Here is a 23,676-nt window from a genome sequence, read left to right as displayed (position 1 = left end):
CTAGGGCCAATTTAGAGTGTCCAGTCCATATAAGTGAATTTCTTCTAACAGTACCTTAAGATCCATTTCTTCAAAAAGCACCAAAAGGTAACCCATTCCATATAGCAAGTATTACGTATTGATCTTGAAAAAGAATACTACTATGCAACATACGTACGACTGCAGAGGTTTGAATAAGGTCACTGCTGCAGTGGCACCTTGTATAGGGATGTCTGCCACGGGTTGAATCCTATATACAAGCCTGTTTTAGAGCCAAGAGCCTCCCTCTGGCAGGACTGGCCCCACCATACCACAAATATGCAAGTACCTAGCATATACAAGATATTCACCCACACAACCCTTGCTTCCTCCATCTGGGCAGAGGGAAGAATGGGTTTGGGTTTCCTGGGCAATATATCTACAAGGGTCTGCTTATTTTGCTACTTTAAAGCTACAGCTTATGACAGGGGAAACACCCAAGGAACCAGAGCAAGGAAGAATGGAGGTGACAAGATGTGTAAGACTAACCACCTTGGCTCAAAGCAGGTCCACTATAGGAGAATGGAAGTAAAGAGGAGAACAGAATTGCAACAGTTATCACTCCCAAAAATCTGGAATTATGCTGTTACTTAAACAACTGTACTATGCTCTTTGTGGATCGCTGCAGCAGTCAGTTTACCCAACCATTCCCAAAGTTTATCCTATATCCAGATGGATATATGGCCGACTCGATTAGGATGAGAGCACAGGTTCATAGGGGTTTACTAGGCTGACGATGACAGGGGTCTTTTTAAGCCTAGCCATGCATCCCAAATCTGACAAATTCTGGTACCCTTGTTAAGTGCAAGCAGGGGCTTGGAAGTTGAAACACTTACAAGTAGGGGCCTGGGAGATGAACCATTTACACGCTGACTTGTCCATTAGAAACATAGCTGCCAATCCAGGGATGAATTTCCTGCTTCCCGTCCAACTGTCCAAGTTGCAACAAGAATTGGGTTAGGAAAAACTCTGCTTCACATAGATGGGGGAGCCTGTTCCACAGAAGGGGTAGTCTGAGATAAATACCTGTCTCCCCAGCAGGTCCTATTTATCACAAGCATGGTTTAAGTCTTTAGAAGGGGTAAATTCTGGTGCTGTTTATTTTGTGGATATGCAGGAGCTCCAGAGTAGGGTCTGACAATGCCTTGTATGGCAGGCACAGATGTCCCGTCTGCAACATGTAGAAGACAGAATACAGGGACAGAGCCTTGAGATGGGTCGGCATGGGGCATGTTATTAACACCCTCTGTTCTTTTAGTAAGGAACTTCTGTGGACGTTTAAACTGTTGGATATGCCTGGTTCGGCACATACCAAAGGCGGCACTGTACTCTATGACTGACCTGATGAATGCCAAAAACAGTGGAACAATGACTTCCTTGGACCTAGATGTCATACCTTTGTTTATAAAAGTTGCACAACAGAATGATTTCCTCATTACTGTAGACACGTGATTATCAAAGACTAGATTACTCTGTGTCCCCAAGTCCCTGACTACTGGGACAACTCTTAGCAGTGTATTGTCCATACGACAGTCACCAGGGGGTGGACAATTTCCCAAAAGATACTACTATGCATTTCTTAGAATTTAGTTTTAGTCCATGGCTCTGGCACCAGTTGTTTGTCAGTAACAGCCCTTCGTGAAGATTTGTGGAGGTGGGTGATTCGATGACTGCTCCTTATTTGCAACCATCTGCAAATTTGCTTAGCCAGAAGCTAATGAAGTTGGCCTCGACTTCAGAGAAGTAAATGCCAAAAAGTAGAGCTCACAGGACCGATACTTGAACTCCTCTTATGACTGGTCTCTTTGTAGAGGGAGACTCCCGACTTCTAACTTCCTGGGTCCAGTCAATGAGCTAGCTGGTTATCCACTGGGTTACACAAGTACCACCCAGTTTGTAATGTTTGGTAAAGGTATGGACAGTAGACTAGGTGGCTTCTTCCAGGATAGCACAGTTATCCGATCCTTTAAAGAATGCCTTTGATGAAGTCATAGCTCAGGCAGAATGGGCTTTCACTGGTGCAGCAAAATCCTTTCCCATGGTGAGTGTAGCAGGAGATACTTTTAGAAATCCAAGTAAAGAATCTGCTTGGATGCAGGAAGACCCATAGCCAGGGGGTGAAAATTAATGAAAAAGCTGATCAGATTTCCTGACTGGTTTTGTCCTGTCCATGTAATTTCAAGTCTGATAGTCAAGTGAGTGCAGAATCCTCACTATCAGTTTGTGGAGAGGGTAAGGAGGATGGTAGTGGAACAGATTGGTTAAGGGATAGCTTGTTAACCACCTTGGGCATAAAGGAAGTGTTTGTTCTCAATGATGCCCTGTCCTTATGAAAGGCTAGTGGGGGGGGCAGACATCAGGGCTTGAAGTTTAAAACCCCTTCTAGCTGAAGTCAGAGCTACTAGCAAGGCAGTTTTCTACAAGCAAAGTTTGAAGAAGGCTAAAGAAGTGGGAACAATGTCAACTTCTCTAGAACAAAATTAACATCCCAAGGAGGAGAAATAGGTTTCCTGAACACCTTTATGGAATTGTCTCAACAAAAACTTGGATGCCACAGGAGGGGATAAAGGCAGACAAGCAGAAATAGCAGACAAGTGAGCTTTAACTTACAAATAATCAAGGCCAGCTGAGAACAGTTCACACAAATTTCAGAGCCAGTGATATTTCCACTGCGTCCTGGTTCTTAGATAGGCACCATAGTAAAAATCTTTTCCATTTGAAAATGCAAGACTTTCCAGTGTTGGGTATTCTGGCCGTCTGCAAAGCCATGAGCATGTCTTAAGAGAAAAGGTGTCTGAAGAGAATTAGAATCCTGGTCAACCACATTGTCAACTGTAATGTTGACAGGTGTGGCTGTATAAGCGATCCTCTATCTGTGCGAAGTTCATTTCATGGGTTACCTTGTGGTGATGGTCCCTAGCTAATTGCAGGAGAAGGGGGAACCAATGCTGTCTTGGCCAAAAGGAAGTCACACCAGCAAGATTTCCAATTGATCCTGCCTGGATTTTGAGCAGGAACTCTGGTATTAGAGGAAGGTGAGGGAATACATATAGGAACATCCCTTTCCACGAGAAGGAGAGGGCATTCACTTTCCAAGACAGTGGACTTGGGACTCTGGCACAGAAGTTTGGAAGTCACCTGTTCATGGGGGAGGCAAACACATTTGTGCGGAGTACCCCACTGGTGGGCTATGTCCAGGAATACATCCTCTGAAGCATCCATTCATGGGACTGAGTCCAGGACCTGCTCAGAGTCTGCCACACGATTCCTGTTGGAAGGAATGTGCACTGCCTAGATTCCAGGAATTAACACACTAAGAGCCAGCCTGCAGAGGAGGTAGAATCTGGTTGTTTCCCCCTGCTTGTTCACATACCAGAGTACAGGAAGAGGACATGCAGGGATTTAATATTACAAAAAATGTAGGACGGCATTTCACATAATGGAACCTAAGTAGGTATATCTACAGACCTTTGTGAGAATGTCAAAATCCTTTCCAACCTGCCGGCTGTTTAGTATGACAGTCAATGCTAGAAAGCTTGCCATTTATATGGTTACCTAGACCACTGCCTCCTGCTTTTTCTGTTTCAAGTAAGCTGCATGGTTTCTTGCCTCACACTGCCCACAAGAGCAGCACGCAGCATGCTTCTAGACAAAAAGTCAGTGAGTGTCTTTCAGCAGAATAAGACTTCTGCACATTCACTTGTAAAAATACTTCTGGCTACATCACAGAGCTCAAAGATTTGAGTTTCCAATCTAGCACACTACAACTTTTAACAGTCAAAATAGCTGAATAGCAAACAATGCAATCGAATATTAAAAGGGAAATAATTCCCGAACTGGGTACTTAAATCAATGTATAAGCCACCAAGGAGGACATAAATGGACTAAAACTGAGTAGCTCCTTTCAAGCAGGATGCTGGACATACGTTTGCAGCAAAGGAAAACACCAGCATGTAGGGTATCTCAGCCAGACAAAGGGTGGATGCCACCTTGAGCTAATTTCCATGGATAGAAATTATAATGCAGCAGTGGCCATGAGTCTAAGATAACTTGGAAACAAAACAAAAAAGTAACCATGAATCTTTAAAAGGGTCAAGTAAAGACAAAACAGTTGCACAAAAGAGGGTCATGCTGCACAACGCTAGAAGTCAATCTCAAAAATGCACTCGCTTGAAGCACTCCTTAAAATGGAGAACACAGACATTTCTGCTTTAACAGAGACCTGGTTCAAGGCAGCAGAAAGCACCTCTGCACTACCAGGCTACAACTCATTTCACACCTTTCGGCCCCAGAACTTGAACTGAAGCTCCAAAGGCAGTGGTGTTTCCATATTCATAAAGGATGTGCACACCTCCAGACTGGTAACCCAACATAACGCGTCTGAGATGCTTCAGGTGCAGCTAACTTTGGGTAAGACAGCGATTCAAGTCATAGCCTGTTATAGGTCCCCAACCATGTCCCAAATACGGTCACTCCATGTTCCCAAGCACCCTGGAGAATATTAGGGCCCGACCTTACACTCATACTGGGTAACTTCAACTACGCCTGCATTAACTGGGAAAACTACTCGTGTACCAATATACACTTGCCCGTTTCTTGGACTTCATTAATTCCAATGCCCTGGATCAGCTCGTTCTTATCCCCACTAGATGTAAAAAGATCCTTGACCTGGTCATTACTAACATGGGTGACCATTGCTCTACACCAATATAGTCAACCTCTCCCTGGTCAGACCAGACCACAACTAATCACCTTGGAAATCCACACCCCTTCCACCCCCAAAGGTAACCACCATAAAAAAATTCTCCAAAGCTAACTTTGGGCTCCCAAAAACAGAGGTGGCTAACTTCACGGCACCCATGCAAATGGAGAATAGTTGCATGACCCCCGGAATCATACACCAATGCACTGTACGAACATGCATGGATCTAGCCATACCCATCAGAACCACGACGCTCTCCTCCAAAAAGACGGAAGCCAATTTGGTGGTTCCCTGCCATAAACAAACTACAACAGGAGGAGGAAACTGGTGTGAAATAAGGTGAAATCCCAAGACTGGAAAAACTCCCTTATCAGCCTCAACAAAAAGTTGAGATCCCTCATCAAATCCTCTAAAGCTAGCTATGAAAACAGCATTGCAGCAGATAGCAAAGACGACCACAAGGCCTTCTATAGTTATGTAAATAATCTCCATGGCAATACCCAGATTTGCTGAGAGTTACTGCACAATGGTACATCCTATACCAAGCCAACAGATCTTGCCAATGTGATGTCCGACAGATTCAGTGCCAACTTTACCCCCCCAAAGGACCAGTCACAATACCAGTAGATTGCCAGGCACCCAATATTGCTGCTGCATAGACTAAAACAGCACTGTTCAAGGCCAAGAATATAGCTTCTATGGAACCTGGCAATATCCCTGCCTGTGCTCTACATGAACTACAAAGTGGATTGGCACCTCATCTGTGTGCCTTGTTCAATCACAGCCTCACCTCAGGCTTTGTCCCTACCGAATGGCGCACTGCTAGTCATCCCTCGCCACAGAGAAGGAGCGACTACAGACCCTGGGAACTATCACCCCATCAGTCTGATAAGTCTGATATGAAAAGCTATGGAACACATCATCATGAACCTAATAAACAAGGATATAGGGAATCTCCAAACTCTGGATCCCACACAGTTTGGTTTTGTGAAGGGTAGATCTTGCCTGCTCAACTTGGTCCACTTCTTTGAGTCAGTCACCAGAGCTGTGGATGAAGGCAAGGTGGTTCACACAGACTACCTTGATCTGGCCCAAGGCCTTTGATACCATTCCCCACACAGGAATCATAGAAAAACTCACTAAGCTAGGCATCAACCCCTATAATCACTAGGTGGGTTGCAAACTGGTTCACAGGGAGAACCCACAGTGTGAATGTAGCTGACACCAAGACAGGCTGCCGACCAGTCATTAGTGGAGTCCCACAGGGCTCAGTCCTGGGTCCTCTTCTGTTGGGTATCTACTTCTCTGAAATCCAGGCCAACATGAAGGGACTCTTGGCTGACAAAGTTCGCAGACTATTGCTAGACGGGCGCTATTAACTCCCCAAGTGATGTTGACATCCTACAGAAAGGCCTCATGAGACCAACGACTGGTGTCAGAACCATGGCCTTAAGCTCAGTGCCAAAAAATAGGTCTTCACCCCCTCTGGGAAAAACCCGGTTCCCATGAACTACCACATCGATGGTAGTCCACTGAACACAGACGGTGTTATAAAGAGATCTGGGAACACAGGTTGGCAGCAACATCTCTCGACCAACACATTGTCACTGTGGTCAGAAAGTCCTATGTGGCACATCTCATTACTAAGGATTTTGCATCTAGGAAAAAAGAGGTCATGGTCTCCCCCTCTACTCTTCCCTCGTTAGGCCAATCATAGAGTACAATGCCCCATATGACATGTACCTCACTAGACACCTGCAGCAACTGGAGAGGCCGCAAAAGTATCTCACAAAGAGGATCCCACGTCTTAAACATTTGTCCTATATGGACAGACTCAAAAAACTCAACTATTCTGTGTCTCATACCACCTACTTAGTGGCAACGACCACTTGACTTACAAAGCCATGTCTGACCCAACTCTGTTAGAAATGCTACATCTAAAGAAAATGCAATTCCTACACATCACATGCTCCACAGACCTCAACCTCATTACCACAAACAAAATATGCTGGAGGGACAGGTTCACAGCCAGGAGACTGCCCCATGCTATGGAATAGACTTCCCATACATGTCAAGCAGAGCACCTCACTGGCAGTCTTCAAGAGGAATCTTGATGAGTGGATGGAAAATAGAAAATTCACCCCAGGGATCACTTCAGTGGCTTTACTAGACATAGGCACTGGGAACTAAGGTCGGGTGGTACGATGCCAGGGTAATCCTACGGGCTAGACTTGTAAAGGCTCCAGGGCCATTAGCCTAGTACACATCTATAAACCTATGAAGAAGTTCTGAACCAATTCCCTGCATCAGTACTCCAAGCAGACATTCTTATGAGAGCAACTCTAGACAGCAGCAGATAGAACACATTGACCTGTGAATAGACAGATAAGGCAATAAAGGGTACAGGTGGGACCAAGTTAAACAGAGGCATACAGATGGAAAATTCCTATTAAGGAACTTCAACCAGTTTCTCAGCAACAGAGTTGGGACACTTTTCACCTAAAATGAAAGAACATCTTCACATAACTAAAAACAGTTTATTTTAACCTCAGGAGAAAAATCCACAAAAACACCGAAAGGCGGCATTCTAGAATTGCAAGAGTCCAAACCCTTGCAGAATGAATGCCAACACATGTCCACAGCTAACAGATGCCATTCAATCTCATCTTAATGTTATGATTGGATGACATAGGAACTGAACAGGGGAAACTGGCTATGGCATCATAACTTCATCGAAGCCTGTACATCACAAAGCTGCTACATGGGAGGAAGAAAGTAGCAGTGATAGGATGCTCAACAAGGTGACTGATGATGTTCTAGAGAGATCAGGGCTCTGGCCTAGAACTTTGGAGAATTTGTATCACAGAATATTGGGCATTTTAAGGGCACAAATATTTACGTATAAACTTCTGGGGACCAGACAGAAGTGTCTAAAACCCTGCAGAGAGACTGAGTGGGGTGAGAAGCACATCTCTGGTTCAGTAAGTGTAACCTCTTCACTGGGACAAAAAGCTTCCCTACAAATAATAACCAGCTTGGGGGGGCAACCTAGACATCACCTAGCAAAAGAATGACATGGAAGTCAATCACCCAGAACAGGAAAGCTGTAGAAGAGACCATGATAGATGTACTTTACAAAAACATATTCAGGTAGAGTTTATCTCAACTGTACCGGATGCTGGTGAACCGACAGCTGAACATTATTCACAATTCTACCCTTTAACAAAAAATGCATCTAGTTGAAAATGTACAAAACAAAGCCACAAGAATGGCAGAGTACAAACAGGCTTTTGAAAGACTATTTTCAGTCTACAGACGATGAAAACTAGCGTGAACACAAAATTGTACTGTAGCAGAAACAGGGGAGTCAACTTTAAAAGAAAAAGGGCAAACAAAAAGAACAGAATAAGCAACAGTCTGTGCAAAAGAAAAAATAATTGAAAGTGAAACAGGCCACCAAGGAGACTAAACTGTACGTCCACTGAAACTAAGCTATGACACAAGCAGGGAAATGTGTGTGTGTGTGTGTGTGTGTGGGGGGGGGGTAAGCATGATAACCACAGCTGCATTAGGACAGACCACGCAGAATTACCCTTCTACAATAACAAATGCAATAAAATAAAAATTACCTCCCTGCTTGTTCAAAGTAAGGACTAGGATCTTCTGGAACTACTTCTGGGGATTGTGGTCTCTCTTCTGGTTCTTCCACCTCCTCTTCCTCCTCCTCTTCCTCCTCTTCAGATTCTACAACAGAAACAACAAATTATTTTACTCAAATAATGTAAAACACTGTGAAACTATAGCACTTTACAAAAAGTACAGTTGTGTACACTTACCATAAATGTAGATGTTAGAGTGCATTCACTGTTGCAGTTATCACACTTGGGTTATCCTGCCAGGGGTAGCCCTCAGTCAGCACGAATACCAGAGGCTTAGTATTTCTGCGTTGGTTGCTGCCGTTTCAGTATGGACGTCAGGTCGTCATAGGTATAAAAAAAGTACAGTTTTGTACCTACCATAAATGTAGATGTTCGAGTGGTTATGCTGCTACAGTCATCACACTTGGGTTATCCTGCTGTCAGGCGGTCCCGCAGTCGGCCTGAATTCCAAAGCCTTGGTCCGGCGTCGGTTGTTGTCGCTTCTTCCCTGACGTCAGTGCAGCAGGGGTATAAAAGAGGCAGCCAACGCCATTTTCTTCAGTTTTTCTTGCCCCAGATGTCAGGTGCCCCAAACTAAGACGGCAAAATAAGAAGCTTGCAAAACATACCTTAGTGAAAAACAATAGTACTAGTTGTAAGCAAATACACCATATAGACATGCATCCCAAAGGTTTATGTACATGGAGGTATAAGAAAAGCCTAGTTAGGTAGAGGGGATGGAGGGAGGGTAACCTGGACTGCAGCAGCATAACCACTCGAACATCTACATTTATGGTAGGTACAAAACTGTACTATGTTCATCGTGCTATGCTGCTGCAGTCATCACACTTTAGAGTCCCAAAGCTATGGTTGGGTGGTAGGAGCTAAACTGGGTTAGGTGCAGCTAAGATGCCCTGCAGAACTGCAGTGGCAAACCCAGCTCTGGTTTTTGAGTATAGAGGAAGGTGGTAATGCTTGGTGAAGGTGTGCACTGAACTCCAGGTAGCTGCCTCCAGAATGTCCTTTGTTGGAACTCCTCAGAGGAAGGCTGCAGAGGTTGCTGTAGCCCTGGTAGAGTGAGACCTAATACTAGCAGGCACTGCTTTCCCATGGTGTGAGTAGCAAAAGCGGATGCAATGTGCTATCCATTTGGAGATGGTCTGTTTTGAAATAGCCTTTCCTTCTGAGCCTGGTGCATAGGATACAAGGAGTTGGTCAGATTTTCTGAAGGCCTTTGTCTTGTCCAAATAGTAGCGTAACTGTCTGTGAATGTCCAAAGAGTGAAGGAGTCTTTCTCCTTTATTCTGTGGGTTTGGATAAAAGGTGGGCAAGTGTATGGTCTGATTGAGAGCCACACTGGATACTAACCTTTGGCATGAAGGAAGGGTTGGTGCGTAAAGATACTGTCGTGATGGAAATTGATGAAAGGTTCCACTGCCATAAGTGCCTGCAGTTCTGAGACTCTGCATGCTGAGGTGATAGCCAGCAGCAGGGCTGTTTTCCATGACAAGTATTGAAGCTCTGCTGAAAAGGCTGGTTCGAAAGGAAGTGTTAACTTTTCCAGCACAAAATTTAGATCCCAAGTTGGAGTTGGTGGTTTTGGGGGGGGGGGGGGTCTTATATTTTTTGCCCCTCTGAGAAACTGCCTTAGCAAAGGATGAGAGAAAATGGGACGAACCGTATCATATTGAGCTGAAATGGCTGAAGCATGGATCTTTATGGATGAGAAAGAAAGGCCTTTGTGTAGCATCTCAGTTAAGATATTGGAGTATGTGCGGAATATTTGGGATGCCAGGATTTAGGCTTCTGGCCTGGCTCCATACACAAAATCTTTTCCATTTGTCTGAGTAAGTTTTTCTGGTGTTGGGCCTCCTGGCCTCCAAAATGACATTCTGGACATCCTTTGAGAGAAGTGTTGTTTGATAATTTAAGGTATTTTCCATGCATCGAGATTTAAGGTCCTTAGTTGACTGTGAAGGATCTGAGAGTTTTGTTGGGTTAACAGCAGAGGGAATTGAGGTAAGATCCATGGAGGGCTGCGAGTCAAGTTTCGTAGTAGTGGGTACCAGTGTTGACGTGGCCAGTCCGGAGCAATGAGGATCATCTGTGGTCTCTCTGATCTGGCTTTCAGTAATACCGCAGTCAGTAGAGGCAGAGGTGGGAAGGCGTAGACCGACAATGCTGTCCAACTGAATGATAGGGCATCCACTTTCCAGGCCAGGGGATAAGTCCTTGTGCAAAATTTTTGTAGCTGGCAACTGTTGGTTGAGGCAAACAGATCTATGTCTGGTGGTCCCCACCTTTGAGTTATCATTGAGAACACTTGTGGGTGTAGTCTCCACTCGTGAGGGTCTGTCAAATTTCTGCTTAATTTGTCTGCCAATATGTTCTTTCCTGGCAGGAATTGTGCTTGCAGTTGTACTTGGTAAGTTAATGCTGTGTTCCACAAGTCCATTGCCTGTCTGCATAGTGGGAAGGAGTGCATTCCTCCTTGTTTATGTACCACATAACTATGGTGTTGTCCGTCCTTATTAGAAGTTGTCCTGGATGCAAGAGGTCCTTGAAGGCTGTTGGTGCATTTTTTACAGCTAGCATCCCCTTTTGATTGATGTGTAGTTGCCTTTGGTTTGCAGACCGTTTGCCCTGTATGCATTGTCCTGCCATGTGTGCACCCCAGGCGAAGTCTGATGAATCTGTTGTCAAGGTTTGGTTTGCTGAAGGTGAGACAAAAGGAAGGCCCTTGTTTGCTTGGCATGCTTGAGCCCACCATAGAAACTCTTTCTGAAGGCAGGGAATGAGAGTTATACTTGCTTCGAGACTGTGTCTGTGTTGGGACCATACACTTTTTAGGTACCATTGTAGTTCTCATATGCAGCCTTGCATATGCCATTAGTTGAATGCAGGATGCCATGTACACCAATGCCTGCAGGAATTTCCTTGCAGTGAGCTGGGTAGTAGTTGCCATCTTTTTGAAGTACTGAGCCAGTTGTTTTTGCTTGTCTGGCGTGAGGTAAGCCATCTGGGCCGTTGTATTCATGCTAGCACCCAGGAAAATTATTTATTGTGAGGGTATTAGTTTTGACTTCTTTTTGTTTACTGTGTACCCTAGGCAACTTTGTTACAAATGCCAGATGCTGTAGTAGGATGTCTTTGCTGTCCGCTTGGATCAGGCAGTCGTCCAGATATGGATAAATTTGTATTCCTCGTTGTCTGCAGTATGCAATTACTGATGCCAGGCATTTCGTGAATACTCTGGGCGCAGTAGATAAGCCAAAGGGCAATGCAGAGAATTGATAATGCGTTGTGCCTGCCAAAAATCTGAGGTATCTTCTGCAATCTTGTCCGATAGGGACATGCAGGTAATCCTCTTGGAGGTCCAACGTTATCAGCCAAAACTCCTTGCCCAGCATGGGAAAAAGCTGCTGCAGTGTGAGCATTTTGAATTTGGGAATGTCCAGGTACGCGTTTAGAATTGAAAGGTCTAAGATGGGTCTCCAGGCTTTGTTCTTTCTTGGTACTAGAAACAGTCGAGTAAAATCCTTGACCTTGCTCTTTTGCAGGTACCTTTTGAATTGCCTTCATGTTCATGAGAGCTGAAATTTGCTTTTGTGCCTCTGCCCATTGGTTTGTTGGCAGATTTGGCATGCCTCTCATCCGTGGTAAAGTGTGAAAATGAAATCTGTAGCCTCGGGTAATAATATCCAGAACCCATTTGTCCTTTGTTATGATGTGCCAATTTTGTGGAAAAAGATCCAGTTTTCCTCCTAGAGGTGCTGCCTGGGCAATTTTGCTTGGCAGGCGAAGAGGAAAGTCATTGAGTTTGTTTTCTGAAGGGTTGAGATCTGTCGTCTCCCCCTCTGAGTTGTTGTTTGCCATTGTCTAGGCCTGAAGGTACCTTGAGCCTGGCCTCTGCCCCTAGGGCGTCTGTACCTGCCCCTTTGGGGTTTGTCTGAAGCAGGAAAGGACCAGTTTTTTGATGGCCAGTTTCTGCTGAAGCGAGGAGGTTGCACCTGTAAAAAATCTTTAACTGTTTGCATTGATTTTGTCTTTTCTTCCATTTTCTTTAAAACTTCCTCTGCTTTGACACCAAATAACGCATCCTTTTGCAGTGGTGCATCCAGTAACTTTGCTTTGACATGTTCTGGTAAGGTCTGCTCTTTTAGCCAAGCATGTCTACGTATTACAGACCCTGTGACCGCTGCTCTACATGAAGCCTCCAAAGAATCAAAACCACACTGCAAGGTATGTTTTCCCACTTGTTCTGCTGCATGCAACAAATCTTGCATCCCTTTGAAATCTAGTTGATCTGTTTGAGGGATCATTTTCTGTTTTAACTGAGTAAGCAAGTACTGCTGGTATTTACTCATGTGGAATTGGCAGTTTAATGCCCTCATGGCCAAAGTGGCAGAGGTATACACTTTTTCCCCCCATCTTTCTAATGCCCTGGAATCTTTCCGCAGGTAGTGGATTCTTAGCAGTAGAGGCCTTAACCCCTTTGGGACCCTGGGAAATGGTTTCTGGGTCTGCAGCAGGGCTTTTATATAAAAACTTGAGTCAGGGACTCAATAGTATCTGTCTGGTTTAGGTGGTGCTGGAGGTAAGGAATCTGGATTTAGACTGGATTCAGTGTAGACATCATCTAGAATGTCTAAAACAGGAGGAATGGCTAGAGGTCTATGCGGAGGTAGAAGAAGAAACTCACGGAGTCTTTTCTTGGAGTCAGAGTAATCTTGTCCTTCCCAGTGGAAATGCTCTCTCATGGTGTGCAGGGTTTCTCCAAAAGGGAAGTCTTCAGGGGGGGAAACAGAGGGAATAGACTCCTCAGCATCTGAGTCTTCATAGAGAGAGAAGGGGTAATCCTGTTCCTCAGAGTCTGCTGAGGAAATGGATTCCTGGTCAGAAGGAGATAAATCTTCCTCCAGTCTAGGCCTTTTGTCAGGAGGGGGCTGGGAACCTCTGAAAAGGGTAATCAGGTCCTTTGCCATTTTGAGCATCTGTTTTTTAGGCACAGGGGCCTGTGTGGGAGTCTGTGGACCCGGTTTCTTAACCTTTGGACGCTTAGCGTATGACTTAACGGAGAGAGTCGTCGGTTTAAAGACGCCTTCTGAAACCTAAGGCATGTCCATAGTCTCCGGATCGCCGCCAGGGCTGGCGTCCGCGAGTTGAGGAGGAACCGGCTCCAGTGGCCCAGTAGAATCTGACTGAGGTAGTCGTATTTTCTAAATCTGCAGTAGTCAGGGGCTGCGTAGGCGCATCACTGAATACCGAAGATCCGGTGGCAGGCCTAACCGAGACCTCTGTATCTGGTCTAGGCTGCCTGTCTTTGTCCTTGCGTTTTTTAAACATAGCAGTTGTCGGAGGTTCCGACGGCATGATGTAGTTGAATTTTCTGCCAAAATAATGTCGGGTGGTATCAGCCCGACGCTTAATAGTGTGTTTATTGAACCTAGCGCAAAACCGACAACCAGAAACGTCATGGTCTGGGCCTAGGCAAGGAATACAATAAGAATGAAAATCCTTATGAGGTATTTGCTTCCCACGAGAAATACAATTAACTTTGTCTGACATCGGTCTGAGGAAAGAAAAGTTTCCCCAACGGGGTACTTAGCTTTATAGAAGACTTCAGCTGAAATTCTGTTCAAAAATCTCAGGAGCTGGCCGACCAGCACTTGCCAACTGCTTCTGCTTCGGGCACCGCGCGGCAAGAAAGACTGAAGAAAATGGCGTCGGCTGCCTCTGCCGCACTGACGTCAGGGAAGAAGCGACGACACGACACGCCGGACCAAGGCTTTGGAATTCAGGCCGACTGCGGGACCGCCTGACGGCAGGATAACCCAAGTGTGATGACTGCAGCAGCATAGTACGATGAACATCAGGCAGCAGACGCCATTACATCAGTTTTTCTTGCCCCAAATGTCAGAAGCCCCCAAATAAGGAGCTAAGTTATGGTGGAAAAACACCACCAGTAAAATGTAAATACCAACAGCCCTGTAAGGAGTGAAGAAGAGAGATACAAGGGGGCTGGAGGGTGGGAAACCAGGACTGCAACAGTGAATACACTCGAACATCTACATTTATGGTAAGTGTACACAACTGTACTATGTTCTTCATGTTTCACTGTTGCAGTGATCACACTTTGGTTGATTCCCAAAGCTGAAGAATGGGTGGAGGCAGTCAAGAAGAGTTGGGGCTGGCTAGTATGCCCTGCAAGACTGTTGTTGCAAAGCCCGCCCTAGATTCGGAAAATATAGGGAGGTGGTAATGCTTGGTGAAGGTATGAACAGAATTCCAAGTGGCAGCTTCCAGAATGTCCCTGGTAGGGGACTCCTCTGAGAAAGGTCGTAGAGGCTGAAAATGTCCTAGTGGAATGCGTTCTGACTTCCCGAGGGGGTGGTCTCCCATGATGTTTCTAACAGAAATGGATACAAGTGCGCTATCCATTTGACTATGTTTTGTTTTGATATGGGCTTGCCCTCTCTCCTGGTGCAAAGCAGACTAGTAACTGGTCAGATTTCTTAAAGGGCTTAGTCCTAACAAGGTATCTGAGCTCTGTGCACATCTAAACACTTGCGAACTGCTTCTGATTCAGGCACCGCACGGCAATAAAGACTGATGTAATGGTGTCGGCTGCATGTTTTATACCGCTGACGACCTGACGTCATGAAAGAAGGGACAGCAACCAACGCAGGACCCAAGACTTTGTTAATCAGGCCGACTGAGGGCAATCTGCAAGCAGATTCCAAGCTTTCAGAATTCTTAATTCAAACTCTGACTGTCCATCTCTGTCCAACCAGATCTGGTACACCCCTCCCCGATCCCTGCGCAGCTCTGATAAACTCTTACTACAGGTCTATAAACCCAACAAGAACATAGGTAAAATAGTCTATAAACACCCCATCTCCCTTACCTGGAACAATCTTCCACTCCGTATTAGTAGTCATACCTCCCCTTCCTAACTTCAAACATGACCTGATAGTGTACCTCCATAACAACCCTTTATGTACCAGTTATCCTACTTAACCCCTCCCTCTCCACATACCCACTTCACCAAAGTCTGATCTAAAAGACCTTTTTCCTCTTTCTAGAACTTAATTTATCAGACTGTTCTTCTTTCTGTACCCTCCCTCTAGCTCACTACATCCCTCCTCTACTACTATCTTCTTTTGCATCATTCCCTCTTCTGACCTGCGGTCCCTTGTGCAGTTCACCCCTCTCTACTTTTTACTCTCGCACTACTTTCCCTCAGTTCTGAAGCCCCTGCACTTACACATTTCTTCTTCTAGCCACTACTCTAATTATACCTTGTTTCTTTTCATTCTATTACCTACAACCTTAACTTCCTTCCTGCTTACCTGCTGGATTTATTGATGTTTCTCCTGTTACAACCTATTACTACACTTTTTGTATATATATAGCCATGTACTATTCCACTGAGTACATTATGTTCTTATCCATTGTATCCATAAGACTGTTTTGCTCTTTAATATTGTTAATTTGTATTTTGTATGTCTGTTTGGGGCTTTTCCCCTCGGGTCTCCACTGAAAAAGGGTAAATTCTTACCCAGCTGGACCAACCCGGTTAACAAATGTGAAATAAATAAATGTCATGACTGCAACAGTGAAACACGAAAAACATCTGGTCAGATTTCCTAAAGGGTTTAGTCCTAACAAGGTAGAATCTGGGCTGTCTGTGCACATCTAAACAGTGCAGGGTCCTTTCCCCCTTATTTTGAGGATTAGGGAACAAGGTGGGCAAATGGATAGATTGGTTGAGAGCTACACTGGACACCAGTTTAGGCATGAAAGTTGGGTTAGTCCGGAGGGAGACACTGTCAGCATGAAAAATAAGGAAGGGTTCCACACCCGTACGTGCTTGGAGCTCAGACACTCTTCTAGCTGAAGTGATGGCCAGACGAGAGGCCTTTTTCCAAAAGAGGAATTTTAACTCTGCTGATGCTGCAGGCTCAAAACGGGGTAGCGGAAGCTTTTCCAACACAAAGTTAAGGTCCCAAGCAGGGGTGGGGGCTCTTCTTGGTGGCCTTAGGTTGTTAGTCCTTCTCAGGAATTGCTTGATGAGAGAGTGAGAAGAGAGGTGGCTCAGTTACGTAATGAGCAGAGATGGTAGAAGAATGGATCTTAATGGAGAAGGAAAGGCCTCTGTGGAGTAGGTCTTGGTAATCCAGGATGAAAGGCAAGGAGGACTGTTCAGTATCCGCTCCTTCAGTGCGAATCCAGGAACAATACCTTTTCCACTTGTCAGCATAGGATTTCCTTGTACTGGGTCATCTGGCTTCATGCATGACATCCAGTACCTGCTTGCTTAGACTGGCCACTGGAGGAGAAGTCAAGGGATACGCCAGGCTGCAAGGTTCAGGGTCTGCAACTGTGGATGCAAGAACTGTAGATCCTGCTGAGTCAGGAGAGTAGGGATTTGGAGTAGGTGCCATGGAGGTAATGGTGACAAGACTGCGCAGCAGTGGGTACCAGTGTTGGCGTGGTCAGTCTGGAGAAATCAGGATTGCCCTTGGTCTTTCCTCCCTTACCTTGAGTAATACTCTTGTAAGAAGAGATAGAGGGGAAAATGCATAGATTAAGAGGTTTGCCCACTGGAAGGATGGGGCATCCACTTTCCAGGCCTTGCTGTGAGACACCCTGGTGCAAAACTTGCTGAGCTGGTGGTTGTAGGAGGAGGCAAATGGGTCCACCTTCAGAGTACCCCATTTCTGGGTCACAAGGATAAAGGTATTGGTTTAATTGCCACTCATGCGAGTCTAGAAAATTTCTGCTTAAGTTGTCTGCCAGAGTTTTGGTTGTCTGGCAGGAAGTGAGCTTGCAGGTGAATGTGCATGGCTGAGCCAGTGTTCCACAGGGTCATGGCTAGCCTGCAGAGTGGGTAAGAGTGGGTTCCCTCCTGCTCATTTATGTTACCACATCACTGTGGTGGTGTTGGCTTTGATTAGCAAGGGCCCTGGTGAGAGTAGGGATCTGAAAACTGTCAGAGCGTTAACAGATGGCATCTTTTTTGGTTGATGTGCAGATTAATTTAATTTGGGCTCCAGTGGCCCTGAATGCACATGCCATCCAGATGTGCACCCCAGGCATAACCTGATGCGTCTGTGGTTAGGGTCTGGGCGGCATGGGGTTGTGTAAAGGAAAGCCCCCTGTGGTTGCATACTGCTGCCCACTAAAGGAACTCTTTCCTTAGACAAGCTATCATAGGTATGATTGTTTCCAAGTCCTGAGAATGTTGGCACCAAAGACTTTTCAAGTACCACTGAAGTTTCCTCATATGCAGTCTGGCATATGGAATTAGTAAAATGCAAGAGGCCATGAACCCTAGAGCTAGCAGGATTTTCCTTGCGGAGAGCTGGGTTCTAGTGGTCATTTGAGTGCAGTAGCCTGTCAGATAGGCTTGCTTTTCTGGAGTAAAGAATGCCACCTGGGAATGCCACCTGGGATGCAGTGTACAAACTTGCTCCCAGGAATACAATTTTTTTGACTGGGGACTAGTGTGGATTTCTTTTCATTGATAGTGTAGCCCAGGGAGGTTAGCAGGTCCTTTACAAATGTCAGATGCTGCAACAGCTTTTTCTGACTGTCTGCCTGAATTAGGCAATCATCCATGTAGGGATAAATTTGAATATTTCTCTGTCTGCAATAGGCAATGGCTGGAGCCAAGCATTTTGTGAAAACTCAAAGCAGTGGATAAGCCAAAGGGAAGTGCAGAGAACTGATAAGGCACAGATCCTGTCCTGAAATGCAGATATTTCCTGCAGGAATCCTTTATTGGGATGTGCAGATAGGCCTCCTAACCAGGCATCATTGGACAGCATAGAGAGAAGCTGCTGTAGCGTAGGCATTTTGAATTTTGGTACCACCAGAAAGGTGTTTAGAATGGATAGATCTAAGATTGGGTGTCAGGTGCCCTCTTTTCTGGGTACCAGGAAAAGTCTGGAATAAAAACTCTGGCTTATCTGTTCTGCAGGAACAGGCTGAATTGCCCTTATGGAGAGAGCAGGGACTGAACTTGGTTTTGTGCCTCTGCCCCTGGTTTGGAGGAAGATCTGGGAACCCTTTTGGTGTTGGCAGCGTGTGGAAATAAAATATGTACCCCTGAGATACTATATTGAGGACCATCGATCGTTGGTGACGGAGGTCCAGTTTTTTGCATGGTAGGCAAGTTTTCCTCCTATGGGTACAAGCAATTGAGCAGAGGTGAGGGGTGGAGTTGAGAAGTCATTGTGAATTATTTCCATAAGGGGGTGGCTTAGCACTCCCTGCTTAAAAAGTTGAGGTACTCCATTGTTTAGATCTCTGCACACCCTGAGACTGTAATCTGGGGGGGGGGGGGGTCTGTTTCCCCTGGGTCTAGTTTGAGATGTCCTTGAGGGTGCTGGAAAGGACCAATGTTTTGAGGGGCAATGCCTACTAAATCCTGGAGACTGCACTTGTAAAAAATCTTTGTCTGCATAGACACGGCCTTTTCTTCCATCTTTTTTAAAACCTCTTCTGCTTTTGGTGCCAAACAGGACAGTCCAATAATTTGGCATGGTCTGGCAAGGTCTGCTCCTTAAGCCAGGCATGCCTTCTAAGTACAGAAACTGTGACTGCTGCCCTGCAAAATGCTTCTAGGGCGTCAAACCCACATTGCAAGGTATGCTTGCTGACTTGGCTTGCAGAATGCACAAGCTCCTGTAATTATTTTCTGCACAGTCAGGAAAGGTAGATAACTTTTGCTTAATAAAGTTTCATAGTATGTTGCTGGTATTTCAGCATGCGGAACTGACAATTTAATGCTCTAACAGCGAGAGTTGCAAAGGTGTATACTTTTTTTACCCCATGTGTCTAAAGTTCAGAATCACTGTCCAAGGGGGTGGGATTCTTAGCTGTAGTTCCTTTTATTCCTTTAGGTCCTTGGGAGATGACCTCTGGGTCAGCAGTAGGATTCTTGAAGAGAAATTTGTGAGAGTGAGGGACTCTGTAGTACCTGTCAGGTTTCCTTGCAGCAGGGGATAAAGTATCAGGAGTTAAGTCTGGATTCCATAAAGACATCATCTACAACATTCAGAACAGGAGGGATAGCTAAGGGTCTGTGCTGTGTTGGATCTAAAAACTCCCAGAGTCTCTTTTTGGACTGAGGATAATCCAGTCATTCCCAATGGAAATGCTCAAAGTATGTAGGGTTTCACCAAAAGAAAAATCCTCTGGAGGGGAGGAAGAAGGAATAGATTCCTCTGCATCTGAATCTCGTAGGCAGATAAGGGCATGTCTTCATAATCAAAAACCTCAGAGTCAGACAAAGCTGCAGGGGACAAGTCTTTCTTTTTAGCAGGGGAAGGCTGGCTTCCCCTAATTAGCATGATCAGGTCTTCTGCCATTTTAAGCATATGAGACTGTGGCAAGGAAGCAGGCGCTTGATATTGTCATTTTTTTAGGTGTAGCTTGTACTCTTGGACTTAGAAACTCTGTAGTTATAGAAAGAACCGAAGACGCGAAAGAAGTCAGTTTGTGTTGAATATCAGTAGTGCGAAGAGCTTCCTCAAAGACCGGTGCTTGCACAGTGGCTCTGGACCCATCCAAGGTAGAAACATCCGCAGGTTCCATAGTAGAGTCTCGTGGCATACCGGACTCCGAACTGGTCTCAGTACCGGCAAAATGGCGATTAGCTTAACGGAAGTGTAGTCGGCAGTTTTGGACCGGTGTGGTCCGTCTGTCTTTCTTCTGAAAAAACATAAGGATATTGGCAATAAACACAAGGATATCGGTTGTCGGATGGTTTACCGAAGCCATTTCAGAATCCGGAGATGGAGAACGAAAGTATTTAGCTACAATACGGGCCCAACAACGAATAGTTGGGGTGTTGAATAAAGCACAAAACCGACAGCGCAGTACGTAGTGGTCAGGTGATGCAGTAAGAATGGAAATCTCGGTGTGGTATTTGCTTTCCCAGGTGAGACAATTGTTAATTCTGACATCGGTTAGAGCAAGAAAAAAGGATCCCCAATGGGGGTACTTCGCTTTTGAAGACTTCAAGATGATTCAATTTCAGAAACGAAAACTCAGGTAGCTGCCAACTGGCACTCATGCGAACTGCTTCTGCTTCAGGCTTCTTCGCAAGAAAGACTGAAGTAATGGCGTGGGCTACCTGTTTTTATACCTCGGACGACCCAACGTCAGTACTGAAGCGACAGCAACCGACGCAGAAATACTAAGCCTCTGGTATTCAGGCTGACTGAGGGCTACCCCTGACAGGATAACCCAAGTGTGAGGACTGCAACAATGAAACACAAAGATCATTTACTTCCTTATTTATGTTCAAACAATTTACAAGGTACCACAACACATACAAGATAAATCATGTGCTAACGCACCTTGGTAACAGCTTAGCAGGCCTTACCCTGGAAACAGTAAAACACCTGCACACACAGTTAGAAAAACTCAATTACATACATACTTCAAGAAAAAGAAAAGTTGTGCAAAATCTTACCATAACCATACATTACCTTCTCGTCACTGCTGTAGTATTCTTCTTTACCTGAGGGACATCCCCACCAGAAGGCACCAGACGGCCAGTATACAAGTCTTTTGCCACTCTAGGGTACGTAGTACATCTGACGTCAGCTGCTATCGGATGTAGGCCATAAAATTGACATATGCACATACCATCCTCAGAACCGAATGCCCCAGGAGGAAAGCCAGCCTAAGGACATGAGTATTCAATACATCCATGAAAGACAACAGACCAGTGGGGAAGGCAGGAGCAGCAATGAAGAGAAAGGCATCTACGGTTATGTTAAGATTTTACACAACTTTTCTATGTCCTTCTAGTTACTTGCTGCAGTTTTCTTTACTTGAACACCAGAGCTCAAGAGGGAAGGCAGGAGGAAGGAGCAAAGGAACTCTATAAAGCCATGCAAAATGGCTGTCAAAACTTGTTCTATCTCTGGAAATAACATTTAGCTTGTAATATTCGGTAAAGGTATGAATAGCAGTAGACCAGGTGGCTGCTTCCATGGCACTGTTATCCAATCCTTTGCAGAATGCCTTTGATGCAGCCATAGCTCTGGTAGGATGGCCTTTCACCTCTGCAGCAAGACCCTTTCCCATGGTGACTGTAGCAAAAGGAGATAGTTTTAGAAATCCAAAAGATGGTCTGCCTAGGATGCTGAGAGACCCAGAGCCCTGGGGTGAAAATTAATGAAAAGCTGTTCAGATTTTGAGGACATCTTGCCCAGGTAATATCTCTCAGTTGTCTGAGCATCACTGGAGTGCAGAATCCTCTGTCTGATTTTGTGGAGAGGGGATGTAGTTTGACAGTTGGACTGGTTTAGGGACAGCTCATCAACTACTCTGGGCATAAAGGAAGGGTTAGTTCTCAGTGACACTACGTCCTTATGAAGGACTAAAAAGGGGGGAAACTGCCACATCAGGGCATGGAACTCAGAGACCCTTCTAGATGAAGTCAGAGCTACTAGCAAGACAAAGATTTTTAGTTGCTCCTGCCTGGGTTTAGTTGTACCTGCTGGATCCACCAGATAATTTCCCTCTTCAGGCATGGGAAGAGAGGAATGAGGTATTCTAGTTAAGAGTGCTGGGTCCAGACAGATCTGAGTAAACGCTTGATTTTCCTCATCTCATGTGTAGCCTTGCCAGGGGTACCATGGGTATGGTTGAAGCCATAAAACCTAGAACCCTGATGAATTCCCTGGCTGTGATATGGTTTAATGGGAGAAGTGATCGAAAGGTCTGAAGGTCCTCTGCCTTTGGGGGTGGTGCTCTCAAAGCATGCAAGGTTTCACCAAAAGGAAAATCCTCTGGAGGGGAGGCAGAGGGAATGGATTCCTCTACATCCGAATCCTCAGTCTGATAAGGGCATATCTTAATCAAAAAGGTCAGTCTCATCGGACTCCTGGTCTTTGCAGGGGAAGACCGACTTCCCCTAATCAGCATAATAAGGTCTTTAGCCATTCTAAGCATTTGTTTTTGTGGCATGGGTGCCTGAGCATGTGCTTTGGTCGTCGGTTTTCTACATGTAGTGTGTAGTCTGGGCCTAAGAAACTCAGTAGTTTTGGTTAGAAATGAAGTAGTCAGTTTAGAAGCATCTCGTGGCATACCGGACTCTGAATGGGGCTCAGCAGAGGCCTGAGAATCCAATGAAGAGGGCATCAGGGGCTGCAAAGGCACATCATTGAGTACCGGCGGACTGGGGACTTGCTTAACGGAAGCATTGTCTGCAGTTTCAGACTCATAGGGTGTCTGTCTGTCTTTATCCTTATGTTTTTTCAGAAATTTGGTAGTAGGATGGCTTAACCCAAGCCATTTCAGAATACAGAGATCGAGAGCGAAAGAATTTAGCGACAAAGAGCCCGACGATAAATGGTTCGGGCGTTAAACAAGGCACAAAACAGACAGTGAGGGATATTGTGGTCTGGCCCTAAACAGGTGACGCAGTAAGAAAGAAAATAGGTGAGGTATTTGCTTTCCACAGGCAAGACAATTGTTAACTTTTTCTGACATTGGTTAGAGCAAGAAAAAAGGATAGCCAGCGGGGTACTTAGCTTTAGAAGACTTCAGAATTATTCAACTCGAAAACAAAAATTCAGGTAGCAGCCAACCGGCACTTGAGAATTGGTTCTGCTTCGGGCTCCTCCTTGGCAAGAAAGACTGATGTAATGGCGTCAGCTGTCTGTTTTTATACCCCTGACGATCTGACGTCAGTGAAGAAGCGACAGCATCTGATGCAGAAATACTAAGTCTCTGGTATTTGAGCCGACTGAGGGCTACCTGCAATCAGATAAGCCAAGTGTGATGACTGCAACAGTGAAACACGAAGAACATATGACAGATCGAGAATTGGGCACCAGAAAAATTCTGGAGTAGAAGCCTTGGCCTGTTCTGCAGGAAGGTGCTCTACTGCTCTCATAGAGAGAAGGTTAAGGATTTGCTTTTGAGCCACTGCCCACTGATTTGGTGGCAGATCTGGGAACTCTTTTCGGGTTGGAAGGGTATGGAAGGAGAATTTGTATCCCTGAGACACAATGTTCAGAACCCATTGGTCCTTGGTTATGGTGGCCCAGGTGCTTGAGTGAAATGACAGTTTTCCTCCTAGGGATAAGTGAAGGTGGGCAGAGGGGGGGAGGAGGAGGCGAGTCATTATCAGTTCTTACCATAAGGGGATGGCTTAGAACTCCCTGGTTTTAAAGTGGAGGTAGTCCACTGCTTAAATCTCTGCATTCCCTGGGGCTGCTGTCTGGGTGGTCTGTTTCCATGGGGCCTAGGCTGGGCTGGTTTACTCAGAACAGGAAAGGACCAGTGCTT

General features: G+C 45.4%; 1 protein-coding gene across 1 annotated transcript in view; it reads right to left on the bottom strand.

The window, feature by feature from the left end:
- The window catches only part of G3BP1 (G3BP stress granule assembly factor 1), a gene marked incomplete in the record, with an annotated part of 1,274,318 nt that overhangs the window by 1,004,102 nt on the left and 246,540 nt on the right, over nt 1-23,676 (bottom strand). The window contains 1 exon segment of the mRNA XM_044069418.1: nt 8,350-8,464. Coding sequence (XP_043925353.1) covers nt 8,350-8,464 — 115 coding nt within the window.

The sequence above is a fragment of the Protopterus annectens genome, chromosome 4.part0, assembly GCF_019279795.1.
Source record: "Protopterus annectens isolate FY-2018-M chromosome 4.part0, PAN1.0, whole genome shotgun sequence".
In the NCBI taxonomy this organism is placed as follows: Eukaryota; Metazoa; Chordata; order Ceratodontiformes; family Protopteridae; genus Protopterus; species Protopterus annectens.
Note: the sequence above shows the minus strand (reverse complement) of the source record. Positions and strands in the feature narration are given on the sequence as shown.